Genomic DNA, 17,850 nt, shown 5'->3' on the forward strand with positions numbered 1-17,850 from the left:
TACTGATCCTTAACTAAAACTCTGAATCAATGAAAATGCAAGGGTCCAGTTTTTGTGATATGTGTAATAACGACTATTGAAGTTTACTATCGATGTTCTGTTCTTTTTCTGTGAATGCAGAATGTTCAACAAAGATGAATGAGAAAAATAACATTTGGAATATGACATCTTTTTCAAAATGCACTAAACAGGGACAATCGCAATATACATGCATTATGACTCACACTTTGATATGAGATGGTGTCACCAGCTTAGTCATTCTCACCCCTAATCAAAGATGCACCAAAATGACGTACACCAGTGATAACATTTTAACCATTAATATAGTTAAATATGAAAAATATTAAATATTAAATGTTAAACATTAAATATATTAAAAGCTTTTTTTTATGAAAAGATTAACTCAATTTTTTAAATAATATTAATGTTTGTCATTGCAGACAATGGGGAGATTTAGTAGCCGTTAAAGGTTCAGAGAATTGTCGTTTGAAGAATGATTGTGTCAATGAGACACAGGGTCACGTTCCAAATATGATCTGATCTCATGTCAAATGTGACACAGTTGGTAACCACAGGCTTAAGTCATGACATAGCGGCACAACCCTGTGAGTCAATTTACATAATGCGTTCAAAAAACATTTAGGATCATTTGAGCTATGTCGCAGACAGATAAACAGTTTAATCTGACCAGTTTTTAGCATTATACAAAGGAATGCATACAAAGATGAAACTGGTCATGCATAGTCTGGAATTAATCGGAACAGTTTTGTGACTGATGATTCATACAGACAAATTCAGATATTTTGGGCTAAACAAGAGCTTTAACAGACCGCAATATAAAGAAAAAATAGGTTTTAGTTTAACATGTGGCATAACTCAATTTACATAAATAAATAAACTTGAACATGATTTCAAATTCTATATGTTTCATTTCAAGAGTCATATCTCAGAAACCTGGATTAATAAACTGTCTGGTTCAACATGACATTTTTTACTGTTGTCTTTCAGCTCTTGCTATTATGAATAAAATAACAAAAAGCTAACCGTAAATAAAAGAAAAGTTTTGGGTTGTACATGCGAATGAGTAAAGACAGGTTTTATTCATGTGCTTCAGAAACATGGCGTTCTCCTATAGAAACAATATCCATTATAGCTCCGTTTAACAGTTTAGAGTCATTATTGCAGGATTTCCGTTAATGTTTTTAATGAGACATCAAACGTCATGAGCATGTTGTACTGTCATTAGTTCTTATTAAGCCTCTTTTGTGATGACTTTAAGTGTCAAGGATTAAGTATTTTTAAACGTTTAATCAGTGAAACTCATCCGAACAGTAAACAGTTTCATGAGATCAGAATTCTTTACACTCTTCAGCTATGAGTCTTGAATGGGGTGGAGATTTAGACAATATATACCAGCATTTAGATGAAAGATGAGAAAAGTTGGCTTCAGACTCAGTGTTCATCTGGTTTATTCATTCAAGCTCTCAGCACTAAAGGAGAGGAACTGTAAACATGTAAGTAGTATGTGTATTATATATTTTTATCGAGTCAATATCTCTGTTAAACCCAGAAAGGAAAAACTGCCACATATTGTAAAATTGAATTTTGAGTAAAAATCTTTTTTGAATGTGTACCCTGTGTGTATGATATATAAGAATAGTTACATTATTAAAAGGACCACTGGGAAAGAAATTACAGTAACATCCATAATAACTTTCCTTCAAATAATGTAACTACAACTAACAATGAATAAAAAGTTTTGATTTATAATGTCTCTCACTCTCGCTTTCAGGGCATCACGTACAGAAGTGAATGGTAAGAGGCTTGTAAATTCCATAATAAAACAACAGAATTTGTCTGTAAATTCAACCATATTTTTGATCACTGGCTAAACGCTTTTGTTTGTATTAATGTGTTTTATATAAAAATGTAACATTAACATCTATCATTTGCACATGGACCCACATTAAAATCCCATATATCTGGGATTTCACTATATAGGCCATTTAAAAAAAATGTTGATGGCAAAAGAAAAGTTTAATAAGAAAAGAATCTAAAAAGACATTAAGATATTTTTTAATACTATTTCCAGTTATGGGCCTGCAAACTTTTGAAAGTACAAAAACTACAAAAAAATGTACTCATTGGCATATGTAATGTAAAAAGTCAACTGACTTTACTAATAATAGATCTAAAAAATAAAATAATGACGATGCCACTTAATTAAAAGTAATTTCTCACTTACTGTAATTTGGCTCCAGATCTCTGATGAAATTTGTAATTTGGAAAACAGTGAATTACTCAATAAATATTCATCCATGACATGACATATTTTGATATATGTTTGATTTTAAACCGTAACATATTTAGCATATCTTCTTTATTTGCAGTGTGTTTTTTGATCTCCAGAAAAAAATTAACAAAATCTTCTTTGACACAAAATTACCCAATAATCTTCCTGTTATTGTACAAATTTACAATATATTCAAGACTTGTTTTGTATATTAATCCAAACCCTATACCACGTTTTTAAGTATTATAAAATCTTTCTTCAATCTTTTATTTACATCTATCCACGATGATGAAGTTCAAATTTAATGAAAAGTTTTCCACATTTTTCTTGTAAATTTGTTGTCTTTATCTGTAATTTTATAGTTTTGGCTGCATTTCAAAAATAATCTGTAAAAAAATGTAATCTTGTCAAAAGAAGACAATTTTTTTTATTTTTTCTGGCCACAGCTGAATAGAAATACACATTTTTCCCTGTGTAATACATTTCCCCTATTTTTTTTGTAAATTTGCGGTCTTTTCTATAATTTTTAAAGTTAGAAAAACTTTGTTAAAAATAACTGTATGTTGTTTTTACAATTTACATCAAATATCTCTTTATCTAACACAAATCCTAAGAACCTTATTTAAAATTTTGTCTACTGAATTTATCAATTGTTACTTTTCAGATGCAGTTCTGCGGGTACATTCCATTGATCTCTTCAGATCCAGAAAAGGACCAAATCGTGTGGAACATCACACAGACTGTTTCCATAGCGATCACCTCATTATCCGTAGAGGACAGTTTTTTCAGATGTGTATCGAGTTGTCTCGACCTTTCAATCCCAAGACGGACCAATTTCACCTGGAGCTCAGACTCGGTCAGTCACTGTCTTGTTTCTATCCTCCTTCATACATCATGAACAACACACATAACCCTCAAAGTTTCAAACCTTTGCTTAAGCACACAGGAGTAGGCGTTGATCCTTTGCTTTGAAAATCCCTCATTACAAACTATACAAAAATTTACGATCACTCGTTGGACTTCTTGTTCTTGGGTGTTTTTTCAGGTAACGTCTCACCAGCACACAAGTACAGTTATGTGACCGTTCCATTAGTGGCCGAATTTAAAAGAGATTCCTGGGAGGCAAAGATTGTGGAACAGGTAAAAAACACAATCAAACTGTCAGTGTATTCCCTTCCAACGGCTTGTATCGGACAGTACAAACTCATTGTTGTGACAAAGAGCCCAGCGGGAAAAGCCTCTTCACCATACACACCTGACAATGACATTTACATGCTCTTCAACCCCTGGTGTAAAGGTATGTACAATATAATGAGCAAAGGAATCTTTTAGGTTTTGATTGAGGTCAAATATAACGTCAGCGATCCCATATATCTCATTACATTACGATTTATATTCAAAATTCAACATAAAACAACTTCATACACATGTATATCAATGACATCCATTAGATGTTCTCTCTGCCTTTACCAGGTGACTCCGTTTATCTGAATGATGAGGCACAGAGGACTGAGTATGTGTTGAATGACATGGGCAGAATTTATTATGGAACTAAAAGTCAGATCGGATGCAGAACCTGGAACTTTGGCCTAGTAAGAGTTTCATTCGTTTATTTCCAGATAAGCAACAGTTTTGAACACAAATGTACTTAAAGGCTGTTCACACCAAGAATGATAACTATAAAGACACTTGTAACAATACCTATATACAGTGAGTCCAGTCCAACGGATGATGAATGTAAATGTGAATTTTAATTGGCTGTCAATGTTTTCTGGTTAATTGGTTGGAAAAAAGTTACCAACAATAGAAAATAACGGCAACACTGTTGTTCCTCTGTATTGTTGTAGCTGCGGTGTGGATTATGGTATTACTCTCTTTATTTTAAAAGGACTTTTAAAACTTGATCTTCACAGTTATCATTATTGTTTGTGTTAATGAACCTTTAATGCTGTAAAGCTGCTTCAATTCTAATTATTCATTCATCTGAAGCGTAATACCATACAGTAGTACTTGGACAACATCAAGACCAAAACGTCCAAATTAATTATGGTTTAAATCGAAATCTTCACCCCACCTTTGGGTCATGACCAACCCGCTTGGAACCACTGCAATACAGCAAAATAGAAAAAACAACTGTTCATGACAATATTTTTTGTTGACTCTGATTTCTTATGTTTAGTTTGATGAAGGAATCTTGGATGCTTGTTTCTTTGTGTTGGAGAAGAGTAACGCCCCCTGCTCAGGATGGGGAGACCCCATTAATGTGGTCAGAGTTGTGTCTGCCATTGTGAGTGTCTCTTTTTGTTTTTAACTTCTAAATGTTTTTTGCTGAGTTGGATTACTTTGACATTTCGGTTCACCTAAAAATAGTAAGAACAATGAGAATGATGTGCAGACTACAGAGTGGATAACAGTGCATTTGTCGATGTGTCAGGTTAATGCCAACGATGACTATGGTGTAATGGAGGGTAAATGGGAGAAGAGCTATGAGGGTGGGACTTCTCCTACAGCCTGGAGTGGAAGCAGTGACATTCTCAAACAATACCACAAGAGCAGAGGAGTACCTGTTAAATACGGACAGTGCTGGGTTTTCGCCGGGATCACAAACACATGTAAGAAATTGACAGGGGTAAAGAATCATCTGACAATTAAAATTCAATGTAACAATTATGACTTTTTTTGTCAATCATAAAAGCAGGTTGCTGTGAATGTTCATTACATTGTAGCATTGATGAGAAACAAGACTGTCACAATAAATGTTTTACCTTTCATATTCAGAAAAATATGTTTCCACCCCACACAAAACAATTTAAATGAACCATGACTGCTTAACAAAGAATTGGTGTCAGAGAAATATTCACACCCATAACAAAGCTAAAAGTGACTAAAGTTAATGTGTTGTATGGATATTGCTTTAACTCTCTCTCTCTCTCTCTCTCTCTCTCTCTCTTTCAGTGTTACGGTGTTTTGGCGTTCCTACACGTCCAGTCTCAAACTTCAGTTCTGCTCATGACACTGATGTTTCCTTGACAACAGATATTTATCTAGACGAGAATCTTAAAGTGATGAAACACCTGACCCATGATTCAATCTGGTAGTATTATGCTCATTCCTGGATTTTTTGTGCACCTGTGCATGTTATTTCAAAATTTTAAGAAATCCTTTTTGTAATTAAACAATAACAATGTAATACAGAGAGCCTGAATTAACTTTTGTTCTTGACCTTTTGTGTCTGTGCAGGAACTTTCACGTGTGGAACGAGTGCTGGATGACTCGTCCAGATCTCCCGGCTGGATTTGGAGGATGGCAGGTGGTTGATGCCACTCCTCAGGAGACCAGTCAGGGCTTCTTTCGCTGCGGCCCCACCTCTGTCACTGCCGTCCACAGCGGGCAGGTCTTCCACAAATACGACACGCCCTTCGTCTTTGCTGAAGTATGTTATTTAAGATTCCATTATAATGATTTATGATCCCAGAATTTCCCTGATTCATAGAAAATATATGCAAACATTTATCTCGGTAAACTAATGAGTAGGCCTACAGCATACAGGAGGAAAGGGAAATCCTTGAAACTAGTCATACTGCCAGTTCCTCTTGTCGGTCTTACCCAAAATTTACTGGAAGAGGTAAATGGATTATATTTATTGTTTATACAACAGTTAATCTCAAAACATCTGCTCTTGCTGTAGGTGAACAGTGATCAGATCTTCTGGCAGCGCAAATCAGACGGAACCTTCGCTGAGTTTCGTGTTGATAAGAGCGCCGTGGGTCACTGCATCAGCACCAAAGCAGTGGGCTCAGACACACGTGTGGATATCACACATCTCTATAAACATCCAGAAGGTAATTCAACTCTAGTGTTCGATCCCTTTGGGGTTTTCCATGCTAGATGCCACTATTAGAGTGATTTACAATGATCATAGTGTGTTTTATTTCAATTTATAACTCAGTGGTTAAATATGTGAACATGAATTATTGTCACAAGAAATTGCGAAAGTTTCTAACTATCGAGATTAAAGCCTAAGTGACTGCAGATAAAAACTGACGTGCACTTTCGTAGATAAACCCTCAAAACAAACAGAGACAAAATTTTCTATATATAGACCATATAGACTGAAATAGTTGTCAGATAAGTTGTCTCAAAAATGTGTATCATTTATCTCGACTAACTCACTGATAAGTATAGTCAACTTGATCGTCACTGTACGACGTCGTAGTATCGCGAGATCACATCCACTGAATCGGTCTTGCACTTTTTTGGATTGTATGAATTGTTTTGGATTGTCTGAATTGTATTACTATTATTATTTAATGAAATACAAATTAAACATCTGTATAAAATATGACACATTTGTGACTAAAATATGTTTTTTTTTAAGTTCAATTTTGTTAAAACGTGCTTGGCGTTAAGCTTTTCACCGTAACGTTTACCTATAAAAGATACAAATTATTTTTTCAAGATGAATAGCCTTATACAGTTTATAAATAAAATAATATTTTAGGAGTTTTTAAGACTAGGCCTATTTTGTAGAGTGTTTGTAGCCTGTTGCTAGTGGTTAATGTAAAAAAAAGTTTTTTGCTTTAAGTTGTTTTTTGCACACCAACAACCCAACTCTATCGTGATCCTCTCTGACATCAATTGTTTTTCTATCACATTCATCAGGTTCAGAGGAGGAGCGCAATGCCGTGCAAACAGCCTGTCGCTATGGCGCTAAGCGTTCTTCGTCCTCCTCCTCTTCCTCCTCATCCTCCTCCTCCTCTTCGTCTGATGATGTAGTTCTCGAGGTTGGCGTCCAAGGCGATGGGCCATATGTGGGCCAGGATGCTTTGCTTTCTGTCATTGTGAAGAATAAATGCAGCTCACCTCGTACCATCAACCTCAAAAGTCAGGTGTCTGCCATGTTCTACACTGGAGTCTGCAGGGACTTGATGAAGAAAGACAAGATATGCATTGAGCTCAAGCCCAATGAGGGTAAGGTAGAAGTGTTAAATCAATGCTTGGCTAATGTTTATAATAAACCAACACTACATAACATTTTCCCAAAACGTAGTGAGCTTTCTTATAGCTATCTGTTTAAGACAGCAGAGGCACGATGAAGCATAAACCGTGATCAACAAAACAATGATTTGCATGATTGCTGTTAGTTTCAAATAATAATAACATATGCATGTCATTTAAATCTTTCTTCCCTCTGTAGTGCAAACTCTAACATGGACCCTAAGATATGCGGTATACAAGGACCAGCTTACGGACCAGACAGCTCTGATGCTCTCTCTCTCTGGACAAGTCACTGAGACCAAACAAATTCTGGCCAATAAGTTTACGTTCAGACTGCGAACACCAGATCTCGTAATCACTGTGAGTTTAAAAAGAAATGCATCTCCTTTAACCTCTGTATTCAACCATTTTAACACCTGCTAATGTTTTGTGGAAAAACACTTCAAGTACAGAAGTTGAAATTGTTGCTCTTAAATGTGATGTCAAAATCTATTTTTACATAAAGTCACACACACTAAATTTCATTGCTGACTTTCAAATACAAATTATTTTTATTTTAGTCTTTTCTTGTTACAAGTATCAAAGAATACAGGTTAGATTTTTCAGAATAACATCTTACCTATAATAACTTAATACTATAATGTTTAGAGGACTTTTAAAGTACATAATGTCTATGTAACATGTGTAACCTTTCCTACAAAGATGTTTAACTTTTTTGCTTTTCAAGGAAACACAAATTAAAGTTTGTCAAACTAGTCATGATGTTGCAATATTTGTTTGTATATGTTAATTTATCTGGTTTTACCTTTCAGCCTTTATGTGATGCCGTCGTGGGCAAAGCCTTGACTGTCAAAGTCAAATTTCAGAATCCTCTTTCCTGTGTGCTAAAAAATGTGATTTTCCGCTTTGAGGGACTAGGAATCCGTGACATCAAAACGATTAACTATGGGTATGACAATATTTTAACTGATGAAATAACTGTGTTTGTAAATGTGTCTCTAATAAATGAAATAACTCTTGTATATTAATTCTCTATCCACTCAGCGATATTGCGAGCCAGGATAAAGTGAGTCTGACAGAGAAGTTTGTTCCTCTGCGGTGCGGCCCACAGAAACTTCTAGCAACTCTCGACTGTCCTCAGCTCACTCAAGTACATGGAGTCGCAAACATTGTGGTGAAAGAACAATGAAAACTTTCACGTTCTCAAGAAACTGACTACTGACTACTTTTAAAAATGACTTTGTTTCATAACACAATCAAGTTAATACCTTAATCAAGTTAAGTGCCTTTTATTTGTTTTCTTTTTTTGGATATATGCAAATTGATGGAAGAACACACTAAACTTGTTGTTTGACTGAATAAAATAAAAACATTGTGTCCTCATATGTGTCCTCATATTGTAAATACTACGACGATTGTCACACACACAAGTACAAAAACTGTTTTAAAGCAGTCACATTTATTTATCTCTTCTATGCACATTTACTAAACAGCCAGCCAAGTTGGCAAACGGTTCGAGACGTTTTGCGATGGGACTTTTCCACAAAGTTGACTAAAAAATAAATACAAGACTCAAAGTGTTGCACAGCTCAAAAATATACAAAGGCTTATAATGTAAACTTTGAAAACATTTGACATAAGAAACACCCTGGAGACGATTTCAAAAGGTATTATTTACACATTTATACAAAAAGGAAGAAAAAAGTAATTTTAGTTGCTTGAACACTTCACTCTAGTACCAGAAGTGACATCATGTAACTGCGTGTTTCGGAAACTTCCAACATGCTTGTTACACACATCTCTGTGTCCACTGGTCAAGCATGCATTGTTTATTAACCGTAAAATGGTGTTTTGTCTATAATCTGTATTCCTGTATAAATATCTTTAGGTACAGCAAAAGACAATGTAATAACCTTCACAAACATACTAAATCAGTGCAAATTTTAAGGTTAGACTTTACAACGTTGGAAAGGTGCCTTAAGAATGTCTGTTGGAGACAATGAACAGTCTTTGCCGCCTTTCAGATCTGTAACTTAAGACAATGGTTTTCATTTGTCTGACGTCTATCTATAAAGCACAAGAATGGAAATATCGGTGATGAAATAGCTGAGGACAGCTAATATTCTTGGTCTCTCATACCGAACAAGACAGAAAAACAGTAGAATCTTACGATGGTAAGTACATATAGCTGGAGAGAAATGTCAAATACACCACTGGACACGGTGAACCACTGGGTTTAAAATGATTATTAACATTGTAGCTTATGTTTTCAGCATTTTTATATTATTTATTCATCTGTCCTATAAAACCAGTGTTTCATAAAATCCAACGCTTTTCAGGTGGGTCTCTAAAAAGGACTAAGACAAGAAGTTCTGTGAAGGATAACTTAAACCATTAGTGTTCAGATTTAACTCATCATTCCTTTGCAAACTTTTAACTATTTTCCTTTGAATCCTTTATTAAACTAAGCGAAGAAAAAAATGGCCTGACCCATCTTACTGTCAACACACATCCAGCTGATCTCTTTCTTTGGATGTATACGTTATACGTATACGCTATTAAACAACTACAGCACATCGCCGCTGTCCTTCTAAATCCCTCGTAGCTCCATATTCTGTGATTTAATTTTTTTGCCATAAATCATTATTAGTATTATTTTTTAGTTTAGTAGTTATAAGTATTAAAAAGCGATTTTCAACTTTGACACCACAGTATTTAATCATCAAAAAGTACAGTGGGTATTTTTCATTTCCTGAAAAACAGCGAATTCGGATATCCAAGCTTTCGAAAGGACCGCAACGATACTAAAAACAACGTGTTTTCCATCAGTGTCAAAACTTATACCCTTGATATCCATCTGTGAACTTTCCTCATTGCCTTCTGAACATCGCAAATTCAAACCCAATGCAACGCAAACCAAAAGCACTTTCACTTCACGCCTCTAAAAACTTCTACTTAACCTTCTACATGTGTTACAATATCATTCTCCCGTAGTCTGTTTAACCACACATACATATCTTTGAAACCGATTGTCAGTCGTATTTAAAACACTTGCCATATCAATCATGTAAAAGAACTGAAAGGACGATACAGATGATCTGTCAATACTGCCTCCTCTCTGGTGTTTTATTGCATGCACTTAACTCAATTCATAAGTGTTAAAGTGAAATATATAAAAGCTACAACCACTAAGGTGAGAGGGATCATTTCATAGGTTGACAGTCAAACATTTGCACAGTATTAGTCTGTCGTGGGTCGGTATTTCATAAAAAAACTTGCAGTGAGAAGAATAGGATAGTTAATAAATGAGAAATTATAAGGATTGTAAAGTATTCACAGAATACGACCCATGATCATGTTGTAGCTGCTGTCGATATACCTCAACAGATCAATTCATTGATATATAAACAATGGGTTACGCTGATGTGCTTTTCTCTATCACTTAGTCTCTAAAAGTTAAAAAAGTCATAAAAAGGGCAACTATCAAATGACAGGAGACTTGCAGCATATTCGATATATGCATATTTAATTTCAATATCTAGCCAATAAAAGGGGCAAGCTTGTGTTCCGCGTTTGCCAAATAGACCATTTGCTTTTTAAGGTCAATCTAAAAATAGATTTTTTCAAAATGTGTATACTAAATATAGATATTTATTTCTTGTGGGATTTTCTTTTTCTAAATCTTAAGATGGGTTATTGTGTAAGTACCAAAAGAAGTGCAAAATAGTTGTTGGCCATCAGATAACCCAACACAGCTACATTTCTCGCCCAAGAAGATCCAGTTACGGTTTATGAGTAAATCTGAGATGCTTCTCAAAAATACTCTGTCCGTTTATGCTACAGCTAACTATACAAAAGGCCACATTTTGATTGTCCCAAGCTTTCTGCCTGCCATGAACAGTTTGCATGTACAGAAAAAAGGTTTTCCCTTCTTTGAACACCATATGGACCCATTTTCACAGTCAGCCCCAATACAGTACTGTTTTTTCGTTCTAGACAATGCTAAACGTTAGTACCGCTGTATAGATGACCTGTCAATACTTACAATGTGATCATTTCAAAACAGAATGTTGCCTGGTACTCGAAACATTCACATAAAATAAATATGCTCACGGAAGTTTTTAAACAAAAAAACACCACTAAAAATCAACATAAGAATGTGTTGTTCCTCTGGTTAAAACAAGGGTACACTGTTTTTTTTCTAAAAACACATACTCAAAAACCAAGTGCCGATGTCAAAGATTGTGACTTAAAGGTTAATTTCAGGAGGACCTATCATCATGAGGACTTCCATCTGAGTTCTCCGTCTCCCCTTCTGATATGGCCTGCATGGGAGCCGTGTACAGCCGGCTTCGTGTACTGTAGCGGCTGCTGTTTGCAGAAGGTGGCATCCGTGAACGACCTTGTCTAGATGAGGCAGATGTGGAAAAAGCTTTTGTGTTGAAGCCCTCTGCGTACGTTTTTGGAAAAGGGCTTGATATTTGTTCAGGTGAACACTCCGGAGATGGATGTAAGGGAGAGAGTGGCTCTTCCATGTGGAGTTCACCGGGACTCTTGGGAGCAACGGGGCTCTTAAGGATCTCTGCAGCTGACATGCGGTAACTGGAGTCGGAGCGACTTCCCTTTTTCAGCAGCAGCAATTTGAAATCTTCGTTGGAGGTATTGGACTTTTTGGCACTCCTGTAAATTTGACCCAGGGCTCTCTGGGATGCAGTTTGAGCGGCTGGATTTGGAGGAGTGTTTGGGGTGCTCGGTGAGGTTACAGGACTGGTAACAGGGCCGTTCCCGGAACGGTTCTGTGTCATCATGTCTCCAGATTCTTTCCTTCCAAGCATTTTCCTTTTGGACCTGAAATGGCAACATAAAACAGTTTTTAAGACCTGTGGGGCATTTTAAACCTTTCTTTAAACTTAAGTTAAATGTTTCAAACACACCTGTGAATCATGGCGAAGAGATCCTCTGTTGTACGACTTTTACTTGGTGAAAGGAAAACGCTATCCTCCTCAGGTTTTGATTCGTCTGTCAGAGGGGACACCATTGGATCACTCGGTGTGGAATCTGAAGCGGTATTCAAATGAGTAAACAAAACTTCAAACTCAGAATGAAACATGAATCAAGATCAACAAACCTTTGCTGAAGTAGTCCTCCGTGTCTGGCGTTGACTCTTCCTCTACATATTCCAGTGAGGCACTTCTGGTTGGTACACCTGATATCACATATTCATCTTTGTGGCTAACAGCACCGCTGATTGGATGAACTTGCAAAGTTTCAGATCTTAGATTGACAATATCAGGCACTTGGTCAAAACTATCTGACCTTGTCGCTATATCATCTGTCTCACTAAGATCTAAGGAGCTTCCATCATGTGGTTCAGATCCCAATTGCTGGTTTTGCACCATTTCTAAATGTTCTCTCTGGACAGTGAAGGTCATTGAGTCGCTCGCTTTATCTGCACCCTTACCTTTCGGACTTTCAGAATTCTCTGATGTGACGTCAACCACCTGCTCAGCCTTCAAAGCACTCAAGCTCCAAAGAGGTGATGGGGCTAAACGGTCATATCTATTCCGTGCACCAAAATTGCCGGCTATATGTTTATCAGTGAGTCTTTCTGTTGGGGTAAACAGTGATTCACAGTTATCCTGAGAGGGGGATTCTGTGAGAAGGGGTCTGTAGGGTGGTGGTTTCCTAGTTTCGTTGGATTTGTTGCGAGTGGTTGGAGTGATGATAGTCACAGTGGGACACTTAGGCCTGGTGGCAGCATCATGACCTCCTTCTCCTGATATGCCAACTGAACGAAGCTGAACTGATCGAAGGACCATTGGAGTGATGGCCAGTGGACTAGTGATTGTTGGCTGATCGTTTGAAGCAGAGGAGGTTTGATTCTCACCCTTATTTTTAGTTGCCACCTTGTGTTTGCTCTGGTTGAGAATGTACTTCTGTTTTTTGTGAACTGAAGGCTTGTTGACGTTAGGAAGGGCACTTAGGTCAAGGTGGCTGGGAGGTATGATAGGTAGTTCAAGATCCCTTTTTGATGAATACTGCTGCAAGGATGCAAGTGAAGACTTTCTCTCTGGGACTTTGGGTTTCCTCTTAACAACGGTCGGGGACATTGAATGAGCGTTCGGGAAGAATGCTGATGGAAGGGAGGATGTCGGTGTCTCCGACTGGCTTGAGTAGCCACTGGAGGGTGACGCTAACCCTACAAGCTTGTCCGGCGAAGGCAAACGAAATTCATTTTCCACTGATGGTAGTGAAGGAGTGGTGGCCCTGGATCCTGACTGGGAAGTCTGGGATTCTGAGCTCTCCTGTGACTTAATGCATTCGATGACAGTGGTACCCGTAGCAGTGCTGGAATTGGACAACGATCTGTAAGGATCACTGGATTTCAAGTCATTGAGGAGCCAGAGGTCTGCATAGTCTGACTGCACCGCACCCTCGTCTTTGAAGGAATGTGTTTCTGTGGAACCAAACAAAGCTACTTCAGGAATCTCTGTAGAACTCTCAGCACCCCACGCCCCGAGTGGCTCCTCGCTCTCCAGCTCACTTGGGGAGCCATTTAACCCCACGTGCTGCATTCTCTCGCCGGAAGACGTTGATATGTTCTGACCACAGTCTATCTTTGGTTCTTTCTTGTCAGCAGAAGGTCCAACATGGCTGCTTATTTTCTTCAAGGATGAGCTTCGTTTTGGTGGGAATGGCTTCACCTTTGGTTTCCGTAGAGAGAGACTGTGTCTTCCAAGCGTGTTTGTTTGATGTCCGCATTCGGCTTGTTGCTGGTCTACAGATGCATAGTTGTACGTGAAGCTTTTGCTACCTTTAAGACCACAATCAAAGTGCATGGAGGTATAGTAGCCCTCGGCATCTACAGAAAAGTGTGACGCGGTGTCGGCCTTTTCGGAAGGTGGCCGGTCTGTTAAACTCTCAAAAGTGGCTATGCTAGCAAAACTGGGACAATCTAGGCTGTTATCCCGCCTTGTGCGCTCCGGACTGAAGTCTGGGTGCCAAGGTGTGTTGTGTCTGTAATGTGGATAGCTCCATTCACCCTCACTGGCAGTGCTGACTCCAGCATCATCAAGCATGTCGGTAGTGGTGGATGTGAATGAACCTGTCCTATGGCGACGGAGGCCTTGCGTCCTCTCTCCAGAGTACGGGTCAATCATGAAGCCTGTGGAATCATCATTAGTATTCGTGGCTGCATTTAAGGATAGCTCTGAATCACCGTGAGATGATCCGGTGAGTGGCGGAGAAGCTGCGGGTGGAATGGTCTCGGATGTTTGGGAGGGACACGTCGAGCTACTACCGCTCCAGTTGCCACTTGATGACTGATGGTCCTCCTTGTGGTCCATCTGGCTGGTCAGCACACCAGCGTTGGAAACGGAGTGGATGGGGCTACTGAAGGTGTCAGAACTAGAGGAAATCTCACAGCTACCCATATCAGCTTTCCGAGGAAGGCGGGAACAACCCCTATCCATCCAGTCATGCTCTGCGCTTCCAATATGCTGTTTTTCTTCCGGTACTGCTTGATCGTCAGTGCTTTCTCCGTCATCTTTCATAATACGTTCCCCTGGGACTCGCAGGAACTCCCCTGCCTCAAAAGGGGAGAGTTCTTCCTCATCGTCCTCATCATCATCCTCATCACTGTCATCATGACCTTCGTCCACTAGGCACCCTCCCTCGCGTGGCAGGCTTCGAGAGCGGACTCGCGTGCCCAAGGAGGAGGTGAACATTGCATCTGAGGTGTCAGGCAGCGAGGATATGTTTCCGGTGGAATGAGAAAGCAACACGGTCACGCTCTGCCCTCTTTGTGCTCTGATTCGACGACGGGAAGGTGCAGCGCCAGCTATTAGAAATTCTTCAGTCTGGCAGCCAGAGTCCTTGGTGTAGAGATGAGAGAGCGTGAGGTCCTCCTGGCAAACCTCAGGGTTAGTGTGGACTATCATTGTACGCTCTCGGGCCACCGGAGACTCATCAGAGTCTAAAAACAATGAAACATTCTTTAGAAACTGAACTATTTCATTCTAAACTCTAATATATATACTTACCGAATACAAAGTATTTTTTTGTTAAACAATTTAACAAGTATCGTTTTGAGCATGTGTCACTTTACATAAATTCAGATTATCAAAAAGTTAAAATAGATTTTCTAGACTAGATATTCTTAGATAAATAGAATAATTGAGAAATTGGTGAGAGAAGGTAAAGCTTTACACACCCAAATCCTGCTGAACACGCCTGGGAATGCCAGTGATGGTTTTCCGACGTCTTAACTTCCTCCGTCTTTGAAGCACTGACTGCGAGTGGACCAGCGAGCAGCGCACACTAGCCTCTCTGTCGAAGCCGACCCCTGCAAAGAGCATCAGACATGTGAGAGGCTGCCGGGTGCCAATAGCCCACCCTCCTCCTGTTCTCACACTTGTCACCCACTAAGAGCTTTCATGCAAATACAACATTTTGGTCAAATAATCACTTTAATTATAAATAACTTGATCTAAAAACCTTCAAAGAACATCAGGAAAATGTTTAAATGGTTAAAAATTGTATATTGCAATGATAATAGTCCTTTTACAGGGATCTGAATGAAAAAAATATTTTATTTTCACAGATGGCATTTGAAACATATCCAGAGCCATTCTTTCTTTTGCACGTTTTACAAAATCACGTAAATATACAACAAAAAAGATGGACTTCAAATGTTTTAACCGACACAAAAAATACATCAAACATACAATAAGTGATATCATGCAAGATGAAAGGAACCACACATCGAAGACGGCAGAACAGAAAACAATTGGGGTTGAAAATGGACGTAAAATTTAAATCTTCTCTCCTATCCGACCTCAACCCTCCTTGATAAACTTCTGCTTTTAAACCCTGTTTGTGTTGTTGTTTTTCCAGTGTTAGGCATCATGACTCTCATGTGATTGTAGGCCTTTGAGCACCAATTACTGCAGTGTGCAATTTTCAGACGTGATTCGGACCATGCTGACACGCACCACTGACGTCCCGTTCAGCCGCTCGGATCCGCAGCAGATTTATTCCCGCTTTGTAATTCTAAAGCCTCTCATTAGCATGCACAAAACACATTCTTGACTCTTTGCATTTCCTGGCACAAAGCGAGTTACCAAGACAACTATGAACATTATTGTTTCCAATTTCATGACTTGCAGATTTTAACCTATTTTCCTTCCCGACTAACAGTGTGTTAATATACTAAAAACTTGGTTAACAAAATGGGAATTTAAAATTGATTCTAGTATAGTAGCTAATATTGAAATTGAACCCCTGCACAATTACATTTCTAAAAAAATAAATGTCAAAGCAGTGCATTCAGTTGGTCAAGATGTATATACACTGTGTCTACATAGGTATTTACAATAGTAAACAAGCAAAATTTCTACATACTGTAGTGATTTGAAAATGTCCATAGTAAATTAAGTGCACTACACTATATACTAGAGGTTTATCAATTTACAGTGTATCATTGCAGTATACTTTGACTAAATGTAGTACTAAAGTATACAATACCCTAGTATACTACAGTTTACTATAGTACATACTACAGAATTTTTCATCTGGATTGTCTGTTATTGGAAGAAAAAAAATTGTGTCTTCCTTAACTCACAAACTAGATCATTGTATCTTTATTTGTCAATTCAATATAAAAAATCTGAGCTTTTTATTTATTTCTTGAAACATCTTTTCATGTGTATTAATACTTTAATGAACTTCATATTGATATATGCATAATGCTATGAGATAATGCAAAGAAGCACAAATTATAAGTCCTATAGTCCTATAATGAACCTTAAAGCGAAAAATGTATTTCACTCTCTCTCTCTCTCTCTCTCTCTCTCAGTATCTCTCTCTTTTTCTGCACACTGATCTAGATGGTGGTGGTTTGGGAAATGAGGTGGTACTAAACCGATACACTGATACTGAATGGGGGAAACTCAATGGACATAAAAGATCTCTCACTTAGGAAAGCTGATATCGTTGAGGGAGAAGTAGCGACGGCGCCCTCCTCTGAAAACAATACACGCAAAATTCAGCGTACTGATAAAGATATACTTCTGTTCATTGATGATGGAGGAAAACTTTGGTCAAGATCAGGTAACTCTCGAATAGATTTAGTTCTGATGGGTTACAGACTTGATCTTTTCAATTTACCAAACTTTTGTAAAACTATCATCGTAAAATATGTAGTTAAATTATAGCAAAGATCTTGAAATTAGAACCATGGAAAAATCTTTTTGTAATCATATATATTTAAACATACTGTATATCAAATAACAATGATAACAAAATGTACATAAAACCAACTCTTATACAACTTTAAATTCACACACAAAGTTTTTAAATAATTTAGCATTTTGGGACCGTCAATAACAACCCCGATATGTATTAATGTAATAATTAATGTAATTTGAATTAAAATGACATGACATTAACAGACCAGAGTTCTCCTTCAGTAGTCACCAGACTTCAGCCAAAGTTGATGAAGAGAAACTAATTCAACTAAATGTTGAATGCAGTCCTACTAAATAAAAACATTACATGCT

General features: G+C 37.8%; 2 protein-coding genes across 7 annotated transcripts in view; one reads left to right on the forward strand and one right to left on the reverse strand.

The window, feature by feature from the left end:
- The first annotated feature begins 1,423 nt into the window (after positions 1–1,423).
- On the forward strand, positions 1,424–8,480 carry LOC130409581 (protein-glutamine gamma-glutamyltransferase K-like). Its single transcript, XM_056733623.1, has 14 exons — positions 1,424–1,506; positions 1,793–1,815; positions 2,958–3,149; positions 3,339–3,590; positions 3,767–3,885; positions 4,473–4,580; positions 4,728–4,905; positions 5,249–5,387; positions 5,534–5,726; positions 5,982–6,135; positions 6,956–7,264; positions 7,491–7,651; positions 8,104–8,240; positions 8,336–8,480. Exons 1-14 carry the CDS (start codon positions 1,424–1,426, stop codon positions 8,478–8,480), a joined length of 2,193 nt encoding a protein of 730 aa, XP_056589601.1.
- A 251-nt stretch (positions 8,481–8,731) lies between these two features.
- nhsa (Nance-Horan syndrome a (congenital cataracts and dental anomalies)) overlaps positions 8,732–17,850 on the reverse strand; it is a 73,896-nt gene continuing 64,777 nt past the window's right edge. For 4 of the 6 annotated variants that reach the window (XM_056733584.1, XM_056733586.1, XM_056733583.1 and 1 more), the window contains 5 exons: positions 17,267–17,314; positions 15,504–15,635; positions 12,420–15,266; positions 12,226–12,349; positions 8,732–12,139 (listed from right to left, as the gene is read on the reverse strand). In XM_056733584.1, coding sequence (XP_056589562.1) covers positions 11,554–12,139; positions 12,226–12,349; positions 12,420–15,266; positions 15,504–15,635; positions 17,267–17,314 — 3,737 coding nt within the window. In that variant the 3' untranslated portion in view covers positions 8,732–11,553. The remainder of the gene's footprint in view (positions 12,140–12,225; positions 12,350–12,419; positions 15,267–15,503; positions 15,636–17,266; positions 17,315–17,850) is intronic. The other 2 variants (XM_056733589.1, XM_056733585.1) reach the window with 1 other exon arrangement.

The sequence above is a fragment of the Triplophysa dalaica genome, chromosome 20 (assembly GCF_015846415.1).
Source record: "Triplophysa dalaica isolate WHDGS20190420 chromosome 20, ASM1584641v1, whole genome shotgun sequence".
Classification (NCBI taxonomy): Eukaryota; Metazoa; Chordata; class Actinopteri; order Cypriniformes; family Nemacheilidae; genus Triplophysa; species Triplophysa dalaica.